We start from the raw sequence: 20,979 nt of genomic DNA, 5'->3' as shown, positions 1-20,979 counted from the left end.
AAATACTGCAGAGAAGGGAAGACTTGCTCAATAAAGGTGTTTGCCTTTGTAAGCCAGTGGTGACTGCCTCTAGAGCATTGTCAGTAACCTGATGATACAGCCAGATAGCTGGGGATTGGAGAATGAGAAACCAATTTTAAGATACTATGCATGCTATTAAAGTTAAGTAGACAAAGGCAGGCATTTATATTATTAAGATACGCTTGACTAGATAAATGAGTACTTTGATCCCAGTTGTAAGATAAATACTCCAATTTACCTAATAAGACAAATGTTTTAATGACTACAGCAAATTAATTATTTGGTATGAATGTGAATGTCCCTAAATACTATTAAGTTTTGTCCATTAATTATAACAAGAGGAAACAATAACAAAATTGTAGACCATTAAAAATAGTTATTTTCTGATAGTATTTAACTTGTTGGGATCTTGCTCTCGCCATGTGACCAGTTTTGATGTATGCACACCTATATATTTAATTGTATTGCGGATTTGGGGGAGAGAGAACTGAGGTTTCTACTTAGGCAAATGGTGTACTACAGCACTGTACCCCAAAATATGTATCTTTTCCAATACTGAAAAAGTAGAAACAAGAGCATATGAGCCCCAACATCAAATCCTCTTACTTTGTTCTTCTTCCAACCTGTTCCACACACTTTTTTTTCCTTTTAGCCTTTTTATGCTAATCACAGACATCCCATCATTTCACCCATAATTACCTCGGATGGCCTCTGTCTAATGAGGATGTAGGGGCAGCTTTGATGATCACTTAGTGACAAATTGCTGAAGCTCCCAGGCTTCATTTCCAGTGTAGGCTTTGATTTACATGATCTTCCCTCTGCTGTCCCTGCTCGCCTCCTAGAAGGAAGCTGGACTTTTATGAGTCTGTGTGGGCTGTGAGAGTAGGCGATCCCCAGTGCTACTCCCCACTTTGGTCTCACTGGCTTAGGAAACAAAAGTTCTCATAGTGTCCTCAACTTAAACGTTCACTCTGGATAATCTAGCTTCAGGCACTAAAGTAGAGCTTGGGTTTTGGAACGGTTATGTGATTTTGCTAAAAGCCCACAATAATCTTATAAGGGTTTTGGGTTTAGGAACTCAGGCCAGAGATTGCTGGAGTTGACTGAGTAGCACACAAGGCTTGGTGGTTTGTGCAGATTTGGGCACGAGCCTCAGCTTTCCTTGACACTTACCTGGAGTTCCATTCTGAGGCTTTTACCCATAGCATCATCACAGGTATTGGTTCCAGTGCCCACTTTTTAGGTCTGGACAACAGGCTCTGGCTTAACTCAGAGACACATGTGGAAAATCAAATCAAACCATGTCACACAATCTTCTCTCATGGTATGATTCACTCTGATCTTAAATAGAGCATAAAAATATGTAAAGAAAGAAAAACATTAGGACTTAACTTCAATGTAAATTAAATGCTTATCAACATCTGTAAATTATTAGGGCCCTTAACTTCCGAATCTATGAGTCAGATTAAAGTTTAAGGCATCATGATAACAAAGACAACATTTGGAGCATTGTTTAAGACAATAGAAGATCTTTTTACATGGCCACCTCCTAGTATTGGTAGTTCACACTAAGATGATCAGCATGTAGCAGGAATCTTAAAAGTTCTTATTAATAAAAACAAACCTGGTGCCAGGTATTGGGGTGAATGCTGGAAGATCAGAGAAGCAGAACAAGCCACAGTTTCCTCACCTCGCCAGTTCCTCAGCTGATCCTGTTTCCTCAGACTGGAAGCCTCTGTGTCCTCATCCGAATGGATCTCAGCTGAACTGCTGCCTTAAAGCTTAACTAGTCCAAAAGCTCTAGTTTCTGGTTTTCATGCCTTATATACCTTTCTGCTTTCTGCCATCACTTCCTGGGATTAAAGGCTCACTTCCTGGGATTAAAGGCGTGAGTCACCATGCCTGGCTGTTTCCAGTGTGGCTTTAAACTCACAGAGATCCGGATGGATCTCTGCCTCCCAAGTGATAGGATTAAAGGCATGTGTGCTACCATTTTCTGGCCTCTGTATCTTGTGGCTGTTCTGTTCTCTGAGCCCAGATAAGTTTATTAGCGTGCACAGTGTTTTGGAAAACACAATATCACCACAATCAGCATGTATTTTAGTTGAGATACTTTGCCAAAATGTCCTCATTTAATTTTCTAAAATGTGTATTACATCTGGACTTCTTTTAAAGAAATTTTTATTTCTAATTTGCTCTTTTGATGATAGAGAGTGGTTTTTTTTGTATCATTAACAGCATTAGCTTTCCCTTCAAATGAGTGTTAATGGAAAAGAAGAATGTCTTCTTGTGATCTTACATTAAATTTCTGGAGTGCAAAACTATAAGGAATGTAATGTTTACACCTGACAGAAAACACAAGAAAAAAATCATGGTTTATTTAACCAAACCCAAACTACAATCAGATTTCTCTAAATACACCTTAGTTCAATCTATGACATGTGTGAGGTTTATTTGAGATCATTTTTCTGTTACAGTATATGTTCTTGGTATACATAGGAAATTAACGTTCTTTAAGTTGTAAACTTATTGGGAACTGAATTTCAATGGCACGTTAGTCCTTTATCTACTTCAGACTGCTGTACAATATATGACTTCAATTCATAGGCATACTGCCCCCCAATGTACTGGATGGTATCATAGCTGTCAGCCAGTGTATTAGTCAGGATTCTCTAGGGAAACAGAATTTATAGAGTAAATATGTAAAGGGGATTTATTAATGTGGCTTACAGGCTGTGGTCCAGCTAATCCAACAATGACTGTCTACCAACAGAAGGCTCAAGAATCCAGTAGTTGTTCAGTCTACAAGGCCAAATTTCTCAGCTGATATTCAGTGTATGCTTGAGTACCGAAGAAGTACACTCTAATGTCAGTGAAGTAATAGACTTATTGGCAAGAGTGGGAGTAAGAGCAAGCAGGGAAAGAGAGCAGGTTTCCTTTTCCCATGTCCTTTGTATAGGCTGCTAGCAGAAGTTGTGGCCCAGGTTAAGGGTGGATCTTCCCACCTCAAAATATCTGGGTTAAAATTGGATCTTCCCACTTTAAGTGACTCAATTAAGAAAAAAAAATTCTTCACAGGTATGCCCAACCATTGGGGTTTTAGTTAATGCCAGATGTAATCAAGATTACAACCAAGAATAGCCACCACAAGTCCCACCCCCTGTCAACACACAATCATATCTCTTATTTCATGTTTACTTTCTAAATGAAAAAAAATAATCAGGTCATAATTATGCCCAACATGATATAACCATCCTACATGCAATTGCCAACACATTAAATATTTTTACCAGGTCATAATTACACCTAACATGATATAACTATCCCTTGTACAACTGCAAATGCATTATAAATATACAATAGGTGATTATGTCCCTTGAGAGACATTCTTTTAGTATCTCAAAATTAATTATGACAACCCCTGATATTCTCTTAACTGATGTTGTACTATGTGATAAAGAAATAGAGAAAAGAAAACACAAATATCTATATAAACACATTCTTAACGAAATATAACAGAAACACTTCTGTCAGGTATCTTCATTTCTGCAACTGGTCCTATGGCCTTAGCTGGTATTTATAACAGCCTTCCTCTACTACCCATTTTGTGTTTCCTCCACCCTCGGCAAGCATCTCATCAGGTCTTGGCCCTGTTGCTGGAGGAGTGACTCATACCTTCATTCCTGAAGGAACTATGCCCTTTGTCATCCTGCTTAAATTTTAATTACAGGACATGGTAGCACCACGAGATGCCATAAAGGATCTCCTGCACTCAGATATAATCTTTCTTATCTCCATTGTGGAGAAGCAATATAATTCCCCCTTGGTAATCTAGTTCAATCACCCCCCTTAAAGCTGTTATTCCTTTTTTTAGCTTGTTGAGCTTAAGGGATTCAGAAACCTGTAACGGTCAGGGGGAAGTCTGACCTTCTAGTTCAATGAAATATCTGTGTGTCTCCTGGCAGGAATACTCCCTCCTCTGGAACCAAAACTTCTAGGCCAGCAGAACTTAAGGTCATGGCAACAGGAAGCCAAATTTTTCCTAGTGGGTTACTAAGTGTAATAGTAAGTGGAACGGTTCCCTTTTACACTCCTTGATTCTTGGCCCCCTGGATCCTGACTATGGGAGAAACCATATGATGTACTGGACACTGATTCAAAGCATATACTACCTTCTAGAGAATGCTACTTCAGCCCTCCAGGCTGCTGCCACCTAATTGGCACTGTAACTGTGTCTTCAAAAGGCCATTCTTTCTTTTTATTAGGCCAGCTGCTTCAGGATGGTGGGAAATATGGTAAAACCAGTGGATTCCCTGATCATGGGCCCACTGTCACACTTCTCTGGCTATGAAGTGAATTCCTTGGTCAGAAGTAGATAATGTATGGAATACCATGACAGTGGATAAGACATTCTGTAAGTCCATGGATGGTGGTTTTGGCAGAAACAAATGCAGGAAAGGAAATCCATAACCAGAATAAATATCTACTCCAGTAACGACAAAGTGTTATCCTTTCTATGGAGGAAGTGGTTCAATGTAATCAACCTGCTACAAGGTCACTGGCTGGCTACCCCAGGGGATAGTGTCATATCTGGGGGTCAGTGTTTATCTCTGCTTTTGGCAGATCTGGCAGTCAGCAGTAAGCCAGGTCAGTCTTAAAGTCAATGTTGTTGAGCCCATGCATAACCTCCATCTCTGCCACCATGGCCATTTTGTTCATGGGCCCATTGAACAATGACAGGGATGGTTGGGGAAAGAGGTTGACTGTCTACAGAGTAGGACCTCTTATCTACTGAATTATTGAACTCTTCCTCTGCTGAAGTCACATTTGATGATGAACATTTACAAATATCTTTACATCCTTCATCCTCTTGGAGAGATCTACCTACATTCTTCTTCCCCAGATGTCTTTTTCACAGATTTTCCAATCATGCTCTAAGTCCCTGACCACAGAGGCAATCCATTAGCTACAGCCTATGAATCAGTGAACAATCACACATCTGGCCATTTCTCCTTCGAAACAAAATGTATGACCATGCGTACTGCCCAAAATTCTTCTCACTGTGAAGATTTCCCCTTGCTGATGTCTTTCAGGGTTGTCTCAGAAAGGGGTTGTAATTCTGCATCTGTCCACTTCTAAGTGGTACCTTCATAATGTACCGAACCATCAGTAAACCAGGCCCTAGTCTTTTCTTCCTCAGTCAGTCGATCATAGGACACATCCCATGAGGCTCTAGGTGCATGCCTGTCCACAGATAGCATTGTAATGGGTGTATAAACCATAGGCATTTGGGCAATTTCTTCATGTAACTTGCTTGTACCTTCAGGACATGCCCAGCTCAATCTCTCTGTCTCTCTGTTTCTGTCTCTCTGTCTCTGTCTTTCTTTCTCTCTCTCTCTCTCTCTCTCTCTCTCTCTCTCTCTCTCTCTCTCTCACACACACACACACACACACACACACCACTTCCATTTGATAGTAGATTGCTGCTGTGCTTGTCCTACTTTATGACTCGGTATGTCAGATAACACCCAGCTCACGATGGTTGCATGGTAACCCATCTCAGGTTAAATGGTAAGTTGGTGGCCCATTGTCAAATGTTCGTGTTCTACTAAGGCCCAAGAGCAGGCCAAGAGTTGTTTTTCAAAGGGAGAATAGTTGTCTATAGATGATGGTAGAGTCTTGCTCTCAAATTCCAAAGGTCTCTTCTGTGATTCATTTATTGATAAAGGCCTGACAAAGGCTTGAAACAGATCCCTGTCTGCCACTGGCATTTCATGTACCATCGAGTCTGCTGAATCATATGATCTAAGTGGTAGAGCAGCCTGCACAGCAGTCTGGAGCTGTTGTAGAGCCTTCCCTGTTCTAGGACACACACAAAGCTTTCCAGTTCCCTTGGTATATGAGCTGGAGTTATACAGCCAAGTGATGAATGTACTGTCTCCAGAATCCAAATAGACCAATTAAATCTTGTGCTTCTTTCTTGGTGGTGGGAGGGGCCAGGTTCAATAATTTATTCTTCACCTTAGAACAAATATCTCTGCCCACACTACTGGACTCCTAAGAATTTCACTGAGGTAGAAGCCCATTGAACTCTGGATGGATTTATTTCCCATCCTCTGGTGTTCATATGTGTTACCAATGAATCCAAAGTGGTTGCTACCTCCTGCTCACTTGGTACAATTAGTGTAATGTCGTCAAAATAGTGCACCAATGTGATATTTTGTGGAAGAGACAGATGATCAAGTTCCCTTCAAATTAAGTTATGACACAGGGCTTGAGAGTTAATCTATCCTTGAAGTAAAGCTATAAAGGTGTACTGTTGGCCTTGCCAACTGAAAGCAAAGTGCTTCTGGTGGTCTTTATGGACAGGTACCAAGAAAAAGGCATTTGCTAGATCAATAGCTGCATATCATGTACCAGGAGATGCGTTAATCTGCTCGAGTAAGGACGCCATATCTGGTACAGGAACTGTAATTGGAGTCACTAACTCATTGAGATTTTGATAGTCAACTGTCATTCTCCATGATCCTTGTTCTGCACTGGCCAGATAGAGTTAAAGGGAGATGCTGTGGGAACCACCACCCCTGCATCTTTCAAGTCTTTGATGGTGGCATTTATTTCTGCAATTCCCCCAAGGATGTGATACTGTTTTTGATTCACTATTTTCCCTGGCAGAGGCAACTCTAAAGCCTTTCCAACCATAATAGCCCTCACTCCACAGGTCATGAACCAATGTGAGAATTCTGCCAACTTCTATCCCAATTATAAATGGTAGCACTGGGAAAATAATCACAGGATTAGTTTGGGGACCCACTGGACCTACTGTTAGTTGGAAGTCAGCCAAATGTCCATTAATCACCTGACCTCCATAAGCCCCTACTTTAACTGGAGGGCCACAATGTTTCATGGGATCTCCTGGAGTCAGGATCAATTCGGAACCAGCATCCAATAGACTTTGGAAAGTTTGATTGAATAAAAAATTTCTTAATAAAGAAAAAAAAACATTTCCATACCAACCACAGATTCCTCTCTCTTCCTTCCTCCAGCCCCTCCAGCCTTACCCCTGCCAACTGCCCCCCCATTCCCTCCTCTGAAAAGTTAAGGCCTCCCATGCAGAGTCAGCAAAGCTTGGTACATTCAGTTAAGGCAAGTCCAAATCCCCCACACACCCCCACCCCCGCATCAAGGCTGTGCAAGGTGTCCCACCATAGGTAATGGGCTCATGCACCAGAAATGATCCTGATCCTACTGCCAGGGAGTCCCTTAAGCAGACCAAGCTTCACAACTGTCTCACTTATGCAGAGGGCCTAGTCCAGTCCCATGGAGGCTCCACAGCTGTTGGTCTAAAGTTTGAGTTTCCACTAGCTTGGTTTGGTTGTCTCTATACATTTCCCCATGATGATCTTGATTGTTTCTTTACCCCAGTGTATAGTGCTCTTGTAAAGGGCCGTAGGTCCCTCTGGGGGAAGGAATGGGGAAAGGCTAATAATAAAACTTTTAAAACTTTTATCAAGGTCCTTCCGTGGGAGAAACTAGCCATCCCTCCATTCAAAAGGTTCTGGGTCTACAAATTGACTCATTTGAAAATTGTTCACAGGCCAAGATTCCTTTTTGTCATGATCCAATAGAGACTTACATTTATTTGTAATTTATTTTTCTGCTTATACAGGTCAACTAAAGATGCAGTAAGTTTCTTATCTATGCCATGCCTGGGAACACCATAATTGATTAGCAAGTACCAAAGGTCCATATTAGTCATACTGCCATAGAACTCCGTTTGCCTATGCTGACCATTATCAACTAGGCCGTTACAGATTTTGCTTTCTCTATGCTGCCCATTATGATAACTGTAATCACTTTGCCTTTGGTGATTTGGTGCTGCCACCTGGCTCCTGCCTCCAGGCCCAACTTAACCCACTGCATTTAATCCATCCAACTGAGCAGTAGCATCTCCAACCCTAACATCTGGCACAAGGAAAAGGACGACAACAAAGCTCTTCAGATGTGCTGGTGACCCTCTCACCATTTGTGGCCTTATAAGATTAGTGAAGGGCGTGTCTTCTGGGTCTTCCCATTGTGGAGGATTAGGTTTTATACAGCATGTCCACTCTAGTATTGTAATTTCATTGAACATTAAAATTCCTTCATTGACACTAAGCTAAGGATACCAGGCATCTCCAGCTCCTTTTCAATAGGCCATCTATTGTTAAATGCTTTAGTGAACCATTCAAACAAACTTTTGACACATTTTTTTTTTTAACTGTAGAAGCTTCCATATTCTACTAGAATCTCTACTCAGTGGGCCCATATCAATAAACTCAGCCTCATCCAGTTTTATGTTCCTTCCAATCTCTCCTCTAGGAACCTGCTCAGGATTAAGTCAGGTTACAGGTCTAGAGCCAACTATGGGTGTGCCCTGATGGACATCAGTATTGTCTTGTCTGGCATCTCCTTCAAAGAAAGTCACTGCTGTGTTAGCAGACAACAAAGGATTAATTTACTCAGTCAGAGGTGGAAAAGGCACTGTTTCAGGGGGTGGGAGTACATCTTTTGCTGAGGATGGAGAGACAACTTCCTTAGGTGAGATAAACCCCCAAGAATCTGAGGGTTCAAAGTTCTCAGCTTCAATAGAGTCCTCCCACATTCCTTTATCCCAAGTTACAGGATCCCATTCTTTACCAAGTAATGCCCTCACTTTAGCTGCGGACACCCTCCAAGGCTGGGACTTGAATTTTTGCTGTAATTCAGCCAACCTTATAAGGAGGGCTTTGGTTTGATTTTCTGCAACTTGAGCTCTGTGGCTGCTGGAGAGAAGAGAGTCTCTTCCAGGGCAGCCTTAGAAACCATTGACTGTTTGTGTGCATCTGGAGCTGGTCAGTTTTATCACCGAGTTCATTGTTGTCCTTCATCATATTCCGAGATGCTAGGAGCTGGTTAATTTTTTCATGGAGCTCATTCTTTTCCTTTGTCAGTTTATCCAGAGATGCAGGAGCAACCAAGCAGTGTCTTCAGTCTCCTTGCTCTCCCACAAACTGTCAAAAGTTTTGTGTACAGAGTCACCGAATCCATTGCTTCTCACAACTGCAGAAACAGGATAATCACGTGCATTTGTCTAAGTTTGTAAAATAGTTCATACCATGAGCTTTCAGAATTCTCCAAGCTTCTAGGAGAGGCTTCAGTAACTAGGTGTTGGCAAATTGGAAAGTCTATTCCAGATACTTAAACAATTCATCCTTATACTTTTGTTGCTTTAGAACCACTTCTGGATCAAACTCTATATTAGTCAGTGTTCTCTAGGGGAATAGAACTTATAGAATGAATCTATCTATGTATCTGTCTATGTATCTATCGTATGTATGTATGTATATAAAGAGGATTTATTTGAATGGCTTTCAGGCTGTGGTCCAGTTAGTCCAACAATAGCTGTCTACTAACAGAAGGCCTGTGAATCCAATAGTTGTCCAGTTCATGAGGCTGGATTTCTCAGCTGTTCTTCAGTATATGCCTGAATCCTAAAGAAGTAGACTCTAATGCCAGTGAAGGAATGGACTTGCCAGCAACAGCAAGAGCAATCGGGCAAAAAAAACAAAAACAAAAACAAAAAACAAAAAACAAAAAAACCCAAGCAAACAAACAAACAAAAAATAAGCAACGTCTTCCATATCCAGAAGGTATGTCCCAGATTAAAGGTAAATCTTCCCACCTCAAAATATCTGGATTAAAAGTCGTTCTTCCCACTTGAAGTGATTTAATTAAAAAAAAAAAAAACAACTCACAGCTGTATCCAGCCACATGAGTTTTAGTTAATTCCAGATGTAGTCAAGTTGTCAGCCAAGAATATCCATCACAGCCATGACATGTGAAGGTCACAAAGATTATTCTGTATATAGTTTCAGCTACTATTATGGCATAAATAAGAACATATTGTTTGGCTTGCTGATCAGGCATGGTGTCTTTTCAAAGCTTGGCAGCTTAATGTAATTAGTATACTAATAGCATTCGCATTGGATACAGTGTGAGTTTGGAGCGTGATCAGAGCTGTCATACACCATTTAAATGAGATCCTTGGTATCATTTATTGTTTATCATCTCTGTGTAAATATCACTTGCCCTCCTTTGCTAATATACTCAGCAAGAACTTCCAAAAACATGACATTTTTTTGTCTTTACCGTCTATTGGCTACACTTCAGCAAAAGTGTAAGGAGCTTAGTACAGTCCTATTGAGTTACACTCTCAGTCTCCATGCTTTGAGGGAGGGGCATTTGGATGGGATACATTATATAAGTGGAGATTGCCTCTGTCTTAGATATAAACAACACTCACACCCTGCTTTAGGGCAAGGTCTCTAGTTTCCAGGAATGTCAATGGTCAACCTGAGAAAGTGTCATGTGCTACTAGTGGCTGAATGAAAGCCTGTTAGAGGCAGTGATGTATCTACTTGCTGTGATGAGTCAACGTTTGTTACAGCTCCTAGTTTGGGAAGGGTTAACACTGAACTCAAGTTGGCCTAACTTCACCCACTTTTGTGGAGGGCTAGAAATGGAGGGGATGCTTTTATTCACAGCCATTAAGGAGTCTGTGGTAGAATGCCCGTGTGAGTCTCCCAATTGGGCAAAATCAACTCTGGTGCCATATATGCATAGCTTGACAATTTCCTAACATTACATGTGTACTTGAAAATTCTGGGATACCTCAGAAACAAGTTCCTGAGACTATTCCTTCCAAAATCCTGTAAGTGTGTGGGAGGTGGTGCTCTCTTAGAAGTTCTGTTACCACACTAAAACTCAGTGCTGTGTTTCTTAAGAAAGCCTGTTGCCCTCTCCAAGGCCACACTTCCTGAACTCATTTAGAGGGTGTATGGCATTGATCATGTTATTACAGGTCTTCAACAATTCTAGGGATGTCTTAGGAGGAGAGTGGCTACTCTTGAAGCAAGCACCCGCTAATGCTGGGAACCTTGGACTTTTTGTTGTCTTCCTGCAGGAGCAAACAACTGAATTTACCTTTTGTAGCATTGTTAAATTCCTTTTCTACAATTCTGTCCCTTGTCTTTGTAGAGTGTGGGGAACAACACAAAGTGACAGAGGCAGTTCAATGCATTCATCTTAGATAAAGTGCATAAGAATGTTTTTTTAACCAGTAAGAAAATGCACACTGGTATATCTTCTTATAGAGAAATTTTATTGTTATTATTCCATTGTTTTTAATGAAAATATTGTTGAGTGATTTTATTTCTTTTGATTCTGTTAGCCATAGTAGAGTAGGTTCCATGGAGTCTAAGGTGTTTGAAATGAGCCTTGGTACAGGGTTGGTTGAGAGATACCCAATGAGGATGAGGACCTACCAGAAAGAATAGATTTATTTTTTCCAAACAGGAAAATAAACCACAAGGAATAATGGAATGAAAGGGAAGTAACTGCTGAGAAATAAATAACATACTATTATTTTTCTGGTCCATTTTTGTTTGGAAAGTATTCATTATAGATCTTCTGTATATACAATTTGATCTTATTTGACTGTTGATTTAGCCAAGCACTTACGTGTTCATGCCCTTGGGCTGGGTAATAGATGACTATGGAAACAATTTTTATTGTTATTACTTTCTTTAAGCAAATTTAAATATAGCTGGTACTATGAATTAACCAGGATTTTCTAACATTAACATCATCATAAGTATGTGGTTGTATGCAAACCCTGGCCTTCCACGGAGGGCCTTGTACAAAGCTATAGTAAGGATGGAGTATGTTGATTTACAGTACCATTGTTTGCTGCTTTCACTGTGTGAACAAGGTACACAGGGTGTTATGAATACAGCCTCAGTATTTCCAACGTCACCACTACAGTTTTCACCCCGACATTCAAGTTGTCAGTAGCAGCTTCTTGTTTCCACTGACCCTGGAGGAAACAGATTGCTGAGACCAAGCCATCGTGTGGAATGACCACACTAGGAAAGAAGCTGGAGAATAACCCCAAGGGAGAAGCTCCTGCAGTCTCTGAGTGTGCTTCACCGTTGATAGCTGCTCAGAAAGGAACACATACACACACACACACACACACACACACACAGAGTCACACAATATCACACTCACACAATATACATACAATCATATTCACACAACACAGTCACACAATATCAAACTCACACAATACACACACATCACTTTCATACAACACATAGGCACACAATATCACACTCACACAATACACACACATTACAGTCACACAACACACAGTCACACAATATCACACTCACACAATACACACACAGTCACATTCACACAACACACAGTCACACTCTATCACACTCACATAATACACACACACATAATCATTCACACAACATAATGTCATACTATATCACACTCACACAATACATACACACATCACATTCACACAACACACAGTCACACAATATCCCACGCACATACAATTGCACACACACACACATAACACAATCACAGGAAATGTCCCATGTACTGTTAAAGTAGCCCATTTTCCAGTATGTGACAGATGAAAGCAATGTATCTCCTAGTTAAAAGAAAAAGGTAAATTGGGCTTGACACATAGGGGTAAAGGGTCATGCCAAGGTCAGTGTATACCGTATCCCGAGGTACTCAGGCCACATTACATACCCCAGAAAGGAGAAGTCAAAACCACCAATTCCAAGATGGAGTGGAGTTGACAATCTGCCTGTGACTTGGACCTGGTGGTTGGAGCCCATGCTTGCTGGCCATTTCTCAGCAGCACGATTTATTTTCTGTGTCCTTCCAAAATGAACTTTCTCCTGTTGCTGAGAAACAATTTTAAATTGTTTGGGTGGCGTCTGCTTTTTAATTCTGCCTGATTCTAGAAGACTACTTTTGTTTGCTTTCCAAAAACATCAATGGCATCTGTACTGTATTCATGCTTTATGGTTAAACCCAAAAGGAATTAAAGGCTGTATCCATTTAATGGGCACAGCAATAATGGATGCTAAAGGATTTGAGTATCTTTTTTAATCTTTTAGGGAAGTAGACCTAACATAGTACTCAGTAGATACAAATTTTGCTTGAACTAAATGATGGTATTTGTAATATTTAAGGAAATATATTTAAACATAATTTGAGCATGCTGTTCTAAAGTCTGTTTAAGACATATGGTTATAAATAATAAATTAGTATTTATTTTAGCAAAAACCATTTAGGAATTAATTAAGCCTATTATTTTGAATGTTGTAGCTGATGTTTTGATATTACAAACCTCAAAAATGTTTCACTGGTATCTCTAAATCCATAAATTGTCCTGCAGATCCATGGGTGGAGGGCTTAGAATTAGTCCTTTTAAGTTCATTGTGTACAATCAAAAATATAAGCGTGGTAACCAAGTAGGAAGGAAATATAGGACAAATACATCAGGAAAAGTCCATGTCTTTTTCACACCCAGGGACATAAAAGATGGAGGAAATTTTGATACCGGGTGGGAAGGTTTTTATAAAAGCACACATAGGCACAGCATCGAGTGACTTCTTTCTGATTCAATTTCATAAATTGCTACATGAGGAAGCCCTCTCCAGTAGATAACACTCAGAAATCAGCACTTAATATGGCAGTAATGGTTATTGCTGTCATTCTTTACATCTTTAAAAATAATTAAGCATTACTGCACAGGCATTATAAAGTTCCCCTATCACCATTAAGAGGATATTTGAGGTTTGATGTAATTTAGCAAATTACATTATACAGTAGTTAAGGTTTTATGCAGTGGGGTAAAATGAGGAGTAGTTAAGCACACTTACCATACAATGCATGGTACAGAGTTACATGTTCCAGCTGCTGTCAGCTTTGTTCCAGTGTCATTATTGCTTTGCAGGCTGACGTTCCTCAGGGAGTGATTCGAGTGCAAGCTCCCCATCTTTCAAAAGTTTCCATGGCAATACAGCTAACTGAGGAACTAAAAGCCAGCGATGTGCTTGCCAGGTTTCTCAGCCAAGAAAGGTAAAGGCCTGTTTTAATTATTCTGTGGGATAACTCACTTTTATATTTATACTCCTCTCTCTCTCTCTCTCTCTCTCTCTCTCTCTCTCTCTCTCTCTCTCTCTTTCTCTCTCTCTCTCTCTCTCTCTCTCTCTCTCCCTCCCCCTCTCTCGTGTGTGTGTGTGTGTGTGTGTGTGTGTGTGTGTGTGTGTGTGTATGTGTGTGCGTGCGTACATGTGTGTCTTCCCGTCAGAAGAACAAAGCAGATTTGACAGTTAGACCAGTGGAGTGAAGGGTGGGAATTTGTCAGAGGTAGCTCCTGTTCAAGTTGTGCCTGTTTCAAGCAGCATGTGTGAGCAGCCCGCCACCATTTGCCTGCAATGAGCTTGGCAAGTGAAACTACTCTGTGGTCTTTCCAGAACACGTTGGTTGGAGGTTAATTACTGTTTGTAGGCTGTTCCGAAGATTGCTAATTAGGATGCAGCAAGATTAAAATGAAGACGTAACTTTCTCTATGAAACTTAATGAATAAGAAAGAAATGTTCCAATTTGAAAACTGAAAGCGTGGATGATTGAGAGAGGCCACCCAGTCCCTGAGGTCTGAAGTCACGAGAACAAGCTGTCCTCATTAGGGACAACCACGTCCTTCTTTGTCCTGGGCAGATGCTACAGAGTCTTTAGAAAGCTCTGCTCTCCGTCACTGTACTCACTAGGGTCTGTGTAGCCTCCCATTCATCCTGTCTCCAAGTTGAGAGGTCCTGGTAATCTTACAGGGATCTTTTAGGTTTTCCCTTTTAAATACCTTATTTTTGGCTAAAGACAGTTTTAATGATTTTCCTCTGATTTATGCTATTAAAATTCTTTTTTTAAAAAAATGTGTTATTAGTGTGTGTGTGTGTGTATGTGTGCATTCACACACATATGTTTGTATGTATACAAATTTGTGGAGTCCATTCTCTTTCCATTGTGATATGGATTCTAAATACTGAACTCAGGTCGCCAGGCTTGTGCCACAAGCACCTTTACCCACTAAGCCATCTCACCAGCCTCCATCTAAAATTCTTGAAAGAAATCTAGCATCACAGTTTATAGGTATCCCATTTTAGGCCTCCCTTGAGGTTAATCTCACTCTAACAGTGTGTGTGTTGTGTGTGTGTCGGGGGGTGGCTTCCATCCAGTTTGCTAATGCCTCTGCAGCATCAGTACAGTACCTTTTGTTAATGTTTATACTCTAATTAAGACTCTGCAGCAGGTGTGAGAGAAGTAGAAACCTTCAAACAACCACCTCTCCCCCATCTCATAAGGTGGGAGAAAGGATGGATCTCCAAAGCTCACAGATGGTGTTGGAGTGGGATGGGGACATCTGGGGTAGTGACTCAGCCCCCTGCAAACCAGGATGAACTTCCTTGCAGTTCCTTCTGTTTCACTGATAGGAGCTTGACCAGGGAATATATTTGCTCCGGGTCACACAGCTGGAAATTTGAATCTGTATTTGTGTCCACAGAGGCAGCCCCTAAAGTGCTCTCCACACTAGCTCCTGGGAGTCATGCCTGGCATTGAGCCCTGAGTTGAATCTCCCAGAACTGGGGGCTGGGAGCATTAGGAATTTCTCAGATTGATCCTTTCTCCCTGGGGTATCTCAGCCACAATGAAGTCAACCCTCTTCCTTGCTCCTCCTCAACTTTGACCTGCAGATGCCACCTTTGACCCTTCTTTCCTCCAATAGCATGTTTCATTCCCTCCCAGAATGTGTCTGCAGATTTGGATGACTTGAGTCAGGAGCATCCCACAAGTTCCAAGAACATCTTCCCTAACTTAGACTGTCCAAGCACAAATCCTTATGAAGTTGTATAGTCCATTCAGCTGGGTCTTTAATATTTTGGGGTACAACATGAAACATTAGTCAGTATATTCAGATTCTTGCTATTCTTCCTTCAATATAGGCTGGTGTTTTAAATAACATTTTAATTTGTTTTGTGTACATTTCTATGTGCATGGTGCACAAGCCACAGTGCTCGAATCAGTTTTCTCCTTCCACCATGTGGGCTCTGGGTCATCAAGTTTGGCAAGTTCCTGCTGAACATGTCCCATGTCTTAGGTTAAAGCCTCCATTCTCCATTAGGAAGAGCAAGACAGACTAGGACTCCTTACAGTCTTGTAAGAGGGGACTAGGAAAGTGGCCATTAAGTCCTGTTGCTGTTTATCTGGGCCTCAGAGTGGGGAAAGTGCTCAATAAATGTTTATACTATAGTTTTCCCCGACCACATACTTGTGTTTGCCCCATTTATCCTCTACTGTTTGGGACAGTTAGGAAGCTCACTTTCCTTCATCACTCACTTTCCAACTCTCTCTGTCAAAGCCACGAGCACATATGTGAGCAAAAAGTACAACAAATTGCCCATTCATTCATCCGTTTGGGTAAAGTATTGATGCCTTTCCATCAATACTTATGAATTTGTTGACTTTATATGAAAGCTGTCCTATGTCAGAAAATTTGTTCAGCTTTCAGTAAAAGGAAAGAACCATACAGACCCTTGAGAATCACTCTGAGAGCAGTATTGGACTAGATTCTTAAAAATCAAGTCTTTTACAACATTCTTTGGGGGTTTTTATAGCCCCAGTAACTCTTGGTTGTAATCAGAGTGTGACCACTGGATGGTATACAAGGTAGCAGGTCAAACTGAAGTGTGTGTGTGTAGTCCTGGGCAGGCAGTGATGCCATGGGCATAGCAAAGGGGAGAGAAGATCAGATAACCAGAGAACCATTAGCTGGCTGCTTAGGAAAGCTGCTGTTATGCCAGGAGCTCCTCATAGGTGGAGTAAAGTCCTGCTTACATGATATATCTCTTCTAGGCTTCCTACATGTGTGTCTCTAAATCTTGTGTGTAGAGTGTCTATGGAGATCCAAAGAGAGTATCTGATACCTTGGATCAAACTGCAGTTAATGATTGGTTGTAAGCCACCATGTGGGTGCTGGTGATTGGACCCCAGTCCTCTGGAAGAATAGTCAGTGCTCTTAACTGCTGAGCCATCTCTCCAGCCCCACTCCTCTGGACCTTCAGCAGCAGCCCACAACTTCTCTGTTCACCTAATCCACACACCACAGAGGATTTTAAAAGCAAATTCTTGAGCTTTGGTTCTAAAGTTTTAGAAGGTTTCTAAAGTAATTCTTTTACAGAAACCTTTGATAAATCACTGAATTGTAACGCACGTGTGTGTGTGTGTGTGTGTGTGTGTGTGTGTGTGTGTGTACTTAACATTTTAGAAAAGTTTACTTTTGTAACTAATATGTAAAACCTAAAAGTATACAGAGTTATGGAGTCGTGAGAGGCTCCCATTCGAGGATATACTATGTAGTGTCAGAATGTAGCTAATTGTGTCTGTGGGCTTAACTTTCAACACCTCTTTATGGTAGGTGGAAAATGCTATTCTTTGAAGAATATAAATGTATATATGTAACATACTGAGTGAACGAAAACTAAGTGCAATGAGGAAACTGAGTCAGTATCTTGGCCCTATGAAGAGCAGATAATCATATCAATAATCATGCCATATCAATGTTACATTAACTTGACTTTTTGGTGTTTACAAATTTAGATACCGATTTATTCTTTTGCCTTCAGATATCTGATTCTATTTATTTCTTTTCCAAGTGTGACATTTTTTTTTTATTACCTGTAGGGCACATTTAACAGATGGGAACATACAAAAGTACATAACTGCAGTATGTCTAAGTTATGAATTTTCTGTGCTAGCTAGAATTTCCCGGTCTGCTAAACTGATTTACGCGCAAGCTCTTTGATGATGCAACTCATCTGTTTGTTTTGTCCCGAATAGTGGGGTTGCCCAGACACTTAAGAAAGGAGAAGTTTTCCTGTATGAAATCGGAGGCAATATTGGTAAGCACATTTTCACTCTATCTGTTGACTTGATGTTGCCAATGTTTATTATTTATATCTTTGGGACAAAAGTGTTTCTAGATTTGAAAGTAAGCATACCATGTCTTAGACACTTGCTGAGTAGTATGGGTTTGTTCAGTGCTCCGACTTTTCTTCCTGCGGCCTCTTTTTGAGCTCCCGCTGTTTAAATCATCATTCACACTCAGCCTTTGCACATTTGACTTTCCATTTCGCAATCAGATCTTGGAAATTAGTGTGTTTTTTTTAGCTGCATTCAAAACTAGTTATGTTTAATACAGGTGAGGATGATTTTAAGGAAGCAGTTAAAGTCCATTTCACGAAGTGTTTTCGTTCGCTTCTTTATTTAATTTGATACCAGCATTAGAGAATGACTACCCAACTGGCGTTTTTAATGCCTTGGCCAATTCTTTGTCGTGAGAAATAAGGAAGGACAAAGACTTTGAAAACTAAGATTTTTTTTTAACCGTTGGGATCAATTTTACGATTGCATCCGCCCTCACCAACTGTGTTAACTGATACCACATCTCCTTCACAGGGGAACGCTGCCTTGATGAGGACACGTATATGAAGGACTTATACCAGCTGAACCCAAATGCTGAGTGGGTCATAAAATCCAAGCCACGGTAGAAGACTAACCGGAGGACTAGTGTCATCATTCTTGCTGGGTCAAGAGTGTCAATAAAAGTCGCAGGTTTCTTAATTATTCAGCTGTACCCAGTTATTACAAAGTGACACCCTCAAGCCTTAAAATTATAGATTTTTGTGCCTGCCACAATTGTTAATTATTATTATTAAAAAATATTTTTGGAGTAAGAGGAAATGGGTTTAATTAGCTTGTGGGCTGTTTATACACACTTTAAAATGTGTTCAGATGTGACAGCTGTTTGTTTTTGTTTTTGGTTCTTTTTTTCTATGAAATAAATTCTCTACCTTTTTTTTTGGTACTGGGTATTGAACTAGAACTTTGCTCATGATGGGCAAGTGCTTTATGACACCTAGTGATATCCCCAGCAGATTAAATAATCTTTACTAATAGATTTACCAATGAAGTTTTAGTTTATTTACATTTTAAAAATGTTGTCTCCCCTTTCTTACCTCTTCTTATCTACCTTCCCTCAATAAAATTTGCTTTTTTAACCAGAAAGAGATAGTTAATAGCAGGTATGGAATGCTATGAAGGCAAACTTAATTCAACAGAGTTCTTGTTACCACAATATGTTAGCATTCATGGTTTTGGATCCTCTGTCTAAATAGTCCTTCCTGCAGCATCCCAGACAGTTATTTTTTCAGCTTATCTGACATATGTGCATGAATCTGTATCTATCATCAAAACCCAAACTGTCAGGAATGTCCAATCATCACCAAAGCATGAAATGCTTAAATACTCAGGAGATATAATGTGGATCCACACAGAATAACTGGATCACCTCTGACCACAATGTGAAAAGCCAGATCACTTTGTGTGTACCACACTCTTCCAGATGGAATCTGAAAAGTAACATATAAGGTTGCCTGGCAACATTATCAATATCATAAATAGTACAATCTGGAACAATTGGAGAATGCATTGTGAAATGGCACCTTCCACAATCCTCCTCCCCCCAGAATGAGTCTTCTGAGTGTGATGATCACCAATGTGAACAATTTTGCCTGTTTTCATATTTTAAATCATCTGAGTCAATTTGTTAAGATGTTATGGAAAGCATTATTCCCAGGGCTTTTCGTGCACAGACCACACTGTGACAAAACACGGACCTCTGCTGTAAATAAGAGACATGAAATAAGAGCAGTGTTCGCTGTTTCATAAGGGTAGGGTGTCATCGATAAAAGGTGGCATGTGTAGATGAGGCACCCATGTGCTGATGACACCGTTCATAGTTCTTTAGGGGAAGCTCCACATTCTCAGAAGCTCTTGATGTCACTCTAATTAGAAAGGAAAGTGCCGTTAATGAGAACAGAGAAATGTTCAGCGTATAATTACAAGAGCAGCCTGTGGATAGATGCTTCAGTAACACCATGGTGATTCGTGCCATTGCTTTTTTATTTAAAGAAATTTTATAATTAAATGCCTTTTTTCTAAACGATCTTCTCTTGGAATTATTACTTTTATTCCAGTGTGTTCATGGGTCTCCTTTTGTCTTTTTAAATTATTTTAATTAACAGTCTGTTTTAATTGTAATTAAGCCTCATCTGCTCTTTTATCAGTTCTACATTCCTGTGTTGTTTTTAAATTTGAAAGATGTATGAGACAAGCTTATTTCCTTCCTTAGGTTTCTTCTTCTTCTTTTTTTTTTCTTTTACATAAATGTCTATCCTTTGGGGCTTTCAAAAGACATTCTGTGCTGTTTCTTATTATAGGAATATATTCATTTCATGGGTAGCAAAATTTATTGATGGTTCAGTGCAAACAATGAACAGTTCTAAAGAAAAATTATGGGCTTAAAACATTTAGGGACCCATAACAACAACAAAAGGCCAAGAGTCAGGATAGAGATTTAAAGAAATGTTTCTAGAACATATGTCGATTGATTCTTAGCACACTGCCTGCCTGCCCAGGGAGGCTGGCAGAAGAATTCCTAGAGTTTTTTGTTTGTTTGTTATTTTTGTTTTTGTTTTCAGTTTTTTTGTTTTGTTTTGTTTTGTTTTGTTTTTATTTCTTGAGACAGAGTTCCTCTGTGTAGCTCTGGCTGTCATAGTATTCACTCTGTAGACCAGTCTGGCTTCGAACTCAGAGATGCCCCTGAGTGCTGGGATTAAAGGCATGTGCCACCACCACTCAGCTGAGTTCCCAGGTTTTGATGGAGGAAATGAAAAGGCCTTTTTATTCTGAGTCATCCCTAGAACTCATGACCTAAATTCATTGGCACTGAACAGTGCATTTAAATACCACACACACATACACAATGTAATATATAGATACATCATATATATACATCATATACACAAATATTTGTGTATTATAATTTTACAGAAAAGAATTTCATATTGTAGAGCTTCAGATACATGTCCTGGCATTAATTCAAATGCTTTTACTGTGTTTTTTTTTCTTCTCTCCAGTAAGTTTTCATTTTCACTGTACATCTGT

At 40.1% G+C, this 20,979-nt stretch overlaps 1 protein-coding gene across 1 annotated transcript in view; it reads left to right on the top strand.

Annotated features, from left to right (window-relative positions):
- Arhgap18 (Rho GTPase activating protein 18) overlaps positions 1-18,828 on the top strand; it is a 147,335-nt gene extending 128,507 nt beyond the window's left edge. Inside the window, exons 13-15 of the mRNA XM_059272618.1 lie at positions 13,871-13,995; positions 17,812-17,873; positions 18,430-18,828. Coding sequence (XP_059128601.1) covers positions 13,871-13,995; positions 17,812-17,873; positions 18,430-18,521 — 279 coding nt within the window. The 3' untranslated portion in view covers positions 18,522-18,828. The remainder of the gene's footprint in view (positions 1-13,870; positions 13,996-17,811; positions 17,874-18,429) is intronic.
- Positions 18,829-20,979: the final 2,151 nt, after the last annotated feature.

Source organism: Peromyscus eremicus, chromosome 8b, assembly GCF_949786415.1.
Source record: "Peromyscus eremicus chromosome 8b, PerEre_H2_v1, whole genome shotgun sequence".
Classification (NCBI taxonomy): domain Eukaryota; kingdom Metazoa; phylum Chordata; class Mammalia; order Rodentia; family Cricetidae; genus Peromyscus; species Peromyscus eremicus.
The sequence above is the reverse complement of the archived record's forward strand: the minus strand, read 5'-3'. Positions and strand labels throughout refer to the sequence as shown.